The 9,071-nt window shown below is 35.8% G+C and overlaps 1 protein-coding gene across 1 annotated transcript; it reads right to left on the reverse strand.

Moving 5' to 3' along the window:
• Nucleotides 1-2,795: 2,795 nt before the first annotated feature.
• On the reverse strand, nt 2,796-5,309 carry LOC111494373 (scarecrow-like protein 6). Its single transcript, XM_023144304.1, has 2 exons — nt 5,156-5,309; nt 2,796-5,066 (listed from the first exon to the last, which is right to left on the reverse strand). The coding sequence occupies exon 2, from the start codon at nt 4,995-4,997 to the stop codon at nt 2,901-2,903; it is 2,097 nt and encodes a 698-aa protein (XP_023000072.1). The 5' UTR covers nt 4,998-5,066; nt 5,156-5,309; the 3' UTR covers nt 2,796-2,900.
• Nucleotides 5,310-9,071: the final 3,762 nt, after the last annotated feature.

Consider the following 9,071-nt stretch of genomic DNA (forward strand, 5'->3'; position numbering starts at 1 on the left):
TAACATGAAATAATGCTCGAGATTTGGTTGGTTTTTTGGGTAGAGGAAGAGAAGAGAAGAGAAAGGTCACTTTCTCACATGCTAAATGAAAGTAACTGAAGCTAAAGATTCATGGGGTTTTGCATCAATATCAATATCAATATTAATGTCAATGTCATTGATAGCAAGTTTTGCACGATTTCAAGCGCATATAGATAAAAGATATTCTTCAAAATTGAAAATGAACTTCACCATTCACTTTTTAAAACTATATTGAAAAACAAAATTTTTCTGAGACTGCAGAATTATTGTAACGATCCTAATTTTCTACCATCCTAATGAAGTAGAGATGCTACCATATGCATAATATGACATTGGTATGTGGAAACATTCATTTAAAATCATTTATAAAATGATTCTATGGAGTTATACGTTTGCATTAAAAGTCTTAAAACAATACAATTAAATAACCAATGTGAAATATAAATAAATGAAAGAGAAGATTGAAAAAGATATCGTGATCTAACCTAAGATCTACGAAAGTAAAATGAAACTACCATGACACAAGTTTCATGGCCTTTAACGCGATGCTGCCGTCAATCGTATAGAGGTATCTTGCTTTTACTTGAAACATAAGAATATCACAAAGTTTGAGTATTTTAAGAAATACTCGGCAAGTGACCTCACGGTCGAGGTCAGGGAATGCAAACACATGCAACATGAATGTGATCTATCATTTAAACCTCTCTTCTCTTAGGTGACTTTCTAGTTTGTGCAAATTGAATGTGTAGTACTTCTCTACACACACCCGGAGAGAATAGCGACCATCGTAGAATCATGATAAAAATGATGATTATTTTCATCTCATAGTGTATGCGTCTGTACTCATCATGAAGAGAAAGTATCTCGATACACGTGAACATACAAGTATACATAGGGTCTCCATGAATTTCTATGATAAATAAATCATGCAAGACAACCCCTCATTCATATTCATTTCTCACATATTATACTATTATATTCGATAATATACATGCACAAACTCTAATAAATTCATTTCATTCGTGGCATAACTTTTAAAACATAGCTTAGGAATTTGCATCCTAAGATTCCTTATTTCAAAATACATCATAGCATGTCATAACATATGATGACCTAACATATTATGTTTTATCCGAATTTGATAGAGTATTCAAAACATTTTGAGAATATATTAAAAAATAAAAGGGATGCTTTCGATGATCCGTTCGTTAGTTGCATTGAAGTAGTAGTAGATCTATAAATATAAAGATAAATATGAAATTCCCATCTTGGAAATTAGAATCTATGTTCCCCTAGTGAAAAGAAAGGTATTTTGTTTCCTTTTTCTTTTCTTTTCTTTTCATTCTTTGAGGATTGGAAAAGAAAAGAGAGAAGGATAAAGGTAAAAGAAAATCAAAAGCTTCAACAAAGTGGTTTTACTTATGAACAAATCAAACACAATCCCAACTATAATCTTTTCAATTTACTCCAAAACATATATATTCAAAATTGAAACATATATACTCCAACATTTTCACCATCAGTCTTACGATTTTAAAACACGTCTGCTAAAGAAAGGTCTTAACACCCTTATAACAAATACTATGTTCTACTCTCCAACGAACGTAGTTTACCAATAAAAAAATATCACTTTTAAAATAATTAGCTTAAAACTGACTATTAAATTTTTTTATTAGATCCACGTAAAAAAAAATTTCGATGCAAAATTTAATAAGGGTTAGATAGGTTGTTACAATTTTAGGAACTAATTGACTAAAAATGTATAAATATTAAAATAAACCTAAAGACTTAATAAATATAAATTTAAAAATTAAATGGATTATTATATTAAATAATTGTTTATGCTTTGACTGATAAATAAATAAAATGGGTGCATTTCAATTTGCCTTATATAATTGTATATACTAATAAATTTAATAATTGAAATTTAAAATATTAGTAGGCTAATGATTTGGAGATAGTCAATATGGTCGGTTAATTAATATTTTAAAATCCATTAAAATATAACTAGTGATTTATAAATATATATATTTTTTGGAAGAGATTTATTGAAAATATGTATGGATGCAGATATTTAATTAAATATTTTTATGTACATTTTAAAGAATAAAATCAATTAATGTAGTTGGGAGGAAAAATAAAATAAAAGGAGGAAAGAAAATAATTATTATTAGTAAACAACTGAATTATTGACACTTTCATTACTTCAATCACACGGCTGAGCTTCCACGTTGGGCCTTCCATCCCACGGTCCTCATTGGCTTCCTGATCAGATTCAGACGACGGCGACATTACAGTTGTGGGGCCCACAAACAATTAAATAAATTAAATACTACATAATAGAGAGGACAGTTGACTGTGGGGGAAGCGCCGGTCAAAGTCACGCATCAACCGTACACGTGGCTTGGAGCTTGATGGAGATGTCGTTCTCGGAACTGGATGGTGCCCCCGCCGTCACAGTCGTCTGATTGGGTTTTTTTCGTACTTATGATGGCGTACGGTCTTTTCAAATTTAATTTCATTTTGAGGCAAATTTCAATTTCCACAACCAAACCACAATTTTACATTCTAAACATCTAATACCCTAAGTTTAAAAAGGTACGTTTTTAGATGAACACGACTCTCTAAGTGGGATCATGACTTTGCTTTAAGTAGGATCATGACTTTGCTTTGAACATTCCAAAGGATCTCAAACCAATAGAAGAGTATTCTTTAATTATAAAGATAGGATCATTCAGGTTTCTATTTTTAACTAAATGGGTAATAATAGCACATACACAATTAGCATACTTGTTGAACCATAACTAAATGGATAAGAAAAAAAAAAACCCGCAATTTTGATGATCATCATACAACTAAAACCCAGACAAATGATCCTATCAACACCTCCAAGCCGAGACCGACACCAGCTCCTTTCGCTGCCAGGATAAAACAAGCGACGACTGTCTCTTCTCGACATGGAACCCCTGCACAGGCGTTCGCTGCACCAAACAATCGGCCTGCGACTCCGTGAAGTTACTGAATGTCAATGGGGAGAATCCGGATGATAAAAACAGAGATCTCCATGGAGGCAGCCTTTCCTTCCAAGCCTCACCACTCCTCACCAGCTTCTCGATGCCCGGTTGCAGTAGGTACCTCTCGATCTTCATTTGGGTATCCATATTCACAGTCACTGCATCCATAGATTCAAGCAACCCCGAGTAACAATGAAGCGCATTGATTACACGTTGGGGGAACGCCACATCCATTCGGTTGCCCCCTCGGTTAACACACACAACGATTTTCGGGCATAGATGCTTCACGAAACGGAGAACCATCGGCAAGGAAAGGGAGTCGTTGAAGAACGAACCAACAGGGAGATTCACCGCAATCGCCTCATTTTCCGTGACATTAAGTGGCAATGGCCAAGAACCAGAATTCAAAGACTCCACGTTGAGAATTTCTAGCTCAAACCCAATACCAAGATCATTAGCGAAATTCTTCAGGTTTTCTTGTGTAAAACCAAGCTCAAATTCGTCATTTGTGGAAGTCGAAGCAAAGGCTGTGATTTTGAGAAACCCACTACCATTCCTCAAGGCAAGCTCCTGCATCAAAGAAGCCCATTGCCCGCCGTATCCGATATCGAAATCGATAATGTGAAGTCGGTTGAAGCCATTGAAGGCCTCGAGGAGGGCTTGGTTAGAGGTGAAATTAGCGAACTGAAGAACAGGGGAGAGCTCAGAGAAGGATTTGTAAGCAGCAACCTTGAAAATGATGCTATAAGGGGAGGAGATGACATTGGAGGATGGATTTGAAGGGTTTTGAAGGAGCAATTGTAACGCCTCCTTGAAGTAGAATGCAGCCCTTTGAAAGGGCTTCCCAATGGGGGAAGAGAGATGATGATTGAGCCGCGCCAATATCCCTTGCGCGAGTACAGAATTCCCTGTTTCGATTAGCTCTATGGCTCTGAATATCTGGTCGGAAATGGCTTGTTGGAGCTGTTGATTTGCTATTTCTTCATCCACCATTTTCTGTTTTGCCATAGCTGCTGCTATTGATGCCCTCTGCTGCTGAGCAAACATCTGAACTTGAACTTGTTGTGCCTGTTGCTGTCTACGATTCATAATTTCTTGATAATTAGCCCCAATTGAACCCGAATTGAACCGTTTAGCGGGCGGCGGAACCAGCAGATTGTGGTGGTGGTTTTGATGGTGATCTTGAACAGGGGAGCCATAAGGAAGAGGCATAAACAGAGCCGGATTCTGAGTGAACTGGGTTTGATTTTGATTCATCATAAGTTGGGGAGAATTGAAAATCTGTGGCTTCTCATCAATCGCTTCCATCATTTGATTCTGATTCTGAAACACGCCGGGAAAAAGTCTCCCGTTGTGGAAATCGTTGCAAGATGGGTCTACAATAGATTCTCCGGCGAGAGTATTCGGTTCGAAGACGAAACCATGATCGACACCGGAAACCCCCCCAGAAAAGTCCAAGTCCAGATGAGAACCACCGCCGCCGCCACCTCCGTTCTGCAGTAGCTTATTCAATCCCAGAGATGGGTCTTCGACATCACTCATAATTAACCCAAGAACGGAGGGACCATGGCCAGGGGATTCCGGCAAAACACTTTCCCAATCATCAATTCCAAGGGCGCCACCACCGCATTTGTCTAAAGGAGAAGGGTTTTGAGGGAGAGAAGATGGGGGCGCAACCACTGCAGTGTCGGTGGAGGCGTTACCGCCACCGCCGCCGAAAGACGAAGACAGTGTGGAAGAGGAAGTGGGAGGGCTTGGGCTTCTTCTAGTGTCGAGAACAGAGGTGGGTTCAGCAGCACCCACATAGCAAATATCTTTGAGCAGATTGGTATTATCAGTGCTGCAACTCCAGTTGTGACGGCGGAGTTGTGGAGGCGGCGGAGAATCGGAGAGAGAAGTGAAATTCAATACCCCATTTGGACGAAAGTCTTCAAAAGACAAGGGTAAGGGCATGGCCTTCATCTAGGAAGAACCCAGAAGTAATAATCATACGAACCAAACCCAATCGAACAGAGCATGAGATTGCAAGATCTAAACCCCAAAAAATGAAACAAAAATCAAAGAGATGAAGAAATTAAGAGAAAGGGAGTCAAAATTAGGAGAAATTGTTGATAATAAACCTTCAAGTTATGGTTCCTGCTGGGCTGATCTTGTTCTTGTTGTTCTTGTTTGGAATGAAGAAGGAAGAAGAGTTTGCTTGTGGAGTTTGGGGTTCCTTCTGTTCTCTGCCATGGATGCGTGCAACATATAAAAGTGGTTAAGTGCCTCTCTCTCTCTCCCTCTCTCTCTCTAGCTTTTTATTTTATTTTTAATTATTTTATTGTAAATATTAAATGTTAACGTGGAAGAAGGGAGTTTGCAGTGGGTCTCAATCGGATAGACTTTACCTCTCTCTCTCTCTCTCTACTATTTTTTAAAATTAAATATAAATTTTATTTTTTTTATTTAACGAGTAAATTAATTTTAATATTCTGAATATGTCGACACCATATGAAACAATAAAGATTAAAGAATTAAACATAATCCTTAAATTTTGTATTTATGTATAGTTCCAAAGCTTTTAGTTTTTCTTAAATATTTATTTACTTATCGTATTTTAATGAAAATAATTCAATTTAATCATAATTAAATTAACTTATTAAAGATAATTAAAAGGTGATTAATTCTTTAGTATATTAGCTTGCAATAATTAATCTTATAAATTAATTGTGTAATAATCATAAATAATCTTGATTAACATAATACTATTTTTATAACCTTTTTATTGGATTTTTTTAATAACATTTATTTACTCATCTTCTTTTAAATTTTAAATTATTTTGATTCATTTATGACATTGATTAGGTTTAAGTCCAAATTTTGATTCTCGAGGTGGGATTATTTTATTTTAATTCACAAACATTCAAAATACTTTAAAATGTTTATTTTTATTTTTTAAATAACTTTGTATTTTGACTCAACTTACAAAATTTTTAAAAATACCTAAGATGAAAATAATTAATAATTTATTAAAAATATATCTTTAAATTTTTAATATTTCAAAAATACCCGTAAACTTTTAAATTTTTTATTAGTATCTTCCTTATTTAAAAAAAAAAAAAAAATCAGAAGAAAAAGTGATCAATCAGTCCAATAAGCATCCATAGTCGGAGTCAAGTTACATTTTTGTCTCTAGTGTAGACTACACCAATATTGAATTTAGAAATTTGAAATTAAACGACATGAAAATGGTGTTGTAATGAATCTTACGGAGAGGCATTGTCTACCTCAACTCTGCTAAATCTTTCTATCCATAATCTTAATAACTTAAAATGCATTCATCGCTTAAGCTCTTTAATGAAATCAACATCGATTGATGCTAATGTCTGAAAATCTCAAATACTCACTTAATCTTAATTCTAACTTTTTTTGAGATAACTTGTTTTAACATCTAAGTCCCATCTTCTTGCTAAAGTGTCCAACAATCGTACAACAACCCATTTTTCGACGCATCAAATCACGGACCGTTACTATAAGGCACAGTCTTGACGTCTTGACTTTGGCTTATTCAATGATGTAAAAAGATGGCAACGCAAAACAAATAGAATTTAAAACATAATTTACATCAAAACAAAGTTCCAAGACACTCCCCCTATGATTTACGGTACTAGTCATGAACCTGATAACTTGTGCACGTGACTTCATACGTTCCAAGCGATATAGTCTGAACATACATCCAATACTTCACATGCATTCCAAGTGACGTAGTTTGAACCTGCATCTAGGGATTGCCCTACAATACATTCTAAAAACCTACATCCAAAGCTTACCCTATAGTACAACCTAGCTACAAATGCTCACGGCTTTATATGTTCCAAACGATAAAGTATGAATACCTATACTCCAAGCTTTATACGTTTCGAGCAGCGTGGTCTGAAAACCTACATCCAGGACTTGCCCTATGATGCAGCTTGAATACCTATACTCAAGGCTTTATACGTTTAAAATGACATAGTTTGAATACCTACCTTCAAAACTTCATGGAATGTAATTTATTTGTACGATACTTTAAGCCAAAAACATTGTTCGTTTTGTGAGGATCCATTGGTCCCAAGAGGGTTTGTTCAAACGTTAATCCAGACCAGATCAACTGGATTGAAGGCTGAGGATCTGGATGTTCCGTGGTCAAGTTCCATTGTCCCTTGTAAGGTGGATATCCAAGGGTCTCCAAGCAATCCTTTACCTCATGTTCAATACAGAGAGCTGAATATTACTTCAGACACAGAATCTGATCGAATTGGAGGCACTTTGGGGGTTTAAACAACCAATTCTAAGGATGATCTCACGGTTGAAGGTATAATGAGTCCAGCTTAGATTCTCTAGATGGAAGCATTGTCAGTGAAATCGAAGACGAAAACGTGGTTGATCGGTTGAAACGACAGGTCGAGTTTGATAAGAAGCTTATGAGTTCATTATACAAGGAATTGGAGGAAGAAAGAAATTCATCTGCAATTGCTGCAAATCAGGCAATGGCCATGATTACGAGACTACAAGAGTAAAGGTCAATAATCTAATAGAGATGCCTGTGAAGGAAAAGATATGGGGTTGTTCATTTAGAGTCTAATCAGATGACAAAAATTGATACAACAATAGTGGAGGCTCTATTTCTCTAGGCTGGGCTCTCTATGGCACCAAATCGAGACCTGTTCCGTCCTAGTTCACATGAAATACATGGAAAATATAGAGTGTGTAAGTAGTCTAATTGTAAGCTCTTAATCGTGTCCATGCTAGATGCTAGAGTATCACTATACTATTTTCTTGATCATGATACATTTTGGTTTTTGTTCTAAGAACCTTGATCCTTAGGTTCTAGTCATGAGTTCTAAGTACCTACATGTTTTTAGGTTGAGCATCTTGGGTAAGATTCTGAGTTCTTAAGTTCTTAATTTCTTAGTTTTGAACTGGGACCTTGATTTTGAGGTTTTGGGTTCTTGATTTCTTACTTGATTATGAGGTCATGGTTCTTATTTCTTGTCCCTTAGACACTTCTTTGGAAGACTTGTAGAGTCCTATGGTCGATGAACATATTGATCTTGAACTATGTCTGAGATTTCATGTGTCCCTTGTGATATAGAATGTGTTAAAGCTTCCTGCATTCCCTATGACAGCCTATTAGAGCTTTAAGAGTTCCTGTAACCGCCTTAGATTTTTACTTAACCTAAATTTGCTATTGTATGCATAAAGTCCTCACTTGTGCAGAAATAATCATTTGAAACTTCAACATAAAATACTGTCATGGGCTTATACATTCGAAAACATCTTTAAAACAACATAACGAAGTACTAAATAAAATAAATAAACGTTAAAAGTAAAAACACCCTATTATAACCTAAAGTCTAAGAAATTAAACACAACTATCCTAATCATGTGTCATAGTCTCCACTTGCTTTTACCTGAAATAGAAGTAGTACGAGTCTTGAGTATTTTAAGAAATACTCAATATGTGATCCCACTATTGAGATTAGATGCAAACACATACCATCATGAATGAGACATATCATTTTATTTATGTATTGGTTCATAACTTAAGGGTTTTCAATACCCTTAGCTCTATGTTTTTCATTTTCTTAAGTCTGTAATCAACCTTGCGCTAATTGTGCCTCGAGCCCCTATGGATTATGGGAAAATGCTCAGGGTAAATCTCATAAGTAGGTGGGAACCCCCTTTGGTTGACAACATAACTTTGTGTATCAAGTGGATCCTAACCCCTCCTAGCTAGTTCATGAATAGGAGTTATGCCCTAATTGTCCTTACGAGATACCTGGTCAACCTAATGTTCTAGGGAATCCAAATCTAGGTTCTAAGATCAATATAACATAATCATAACGCGCATTCTAGAGCATATTGCATTCATCCAATAACATAAATGGACATAAACGGTTCCCTAACCCAAAATCATGCATTTACAAATATGAATAATGCATCATGCTCAACATATTCAAACAACATTTGCAACTTTCAATCACCCAACTTAACCACCTTATCTCCAACAATATA

Source organism: Cucurbita maxima, unplaced genomic scaffold (genome assembly GCF_002738345.1).
Source record: "Cucurbita maxima cultivar Rimu unplaced genomic scaffold, Cmax_1.0 Cma_Scf00020, whole genome shotgun sequence".
NCBI classification, from domain to species: Eukaryota; Viridiplantae; Streptophyta; class Magnoliopsida; order Cucurbitales; family Cucurbitaceae; genus Cucurbita; species Cucurbita maxima.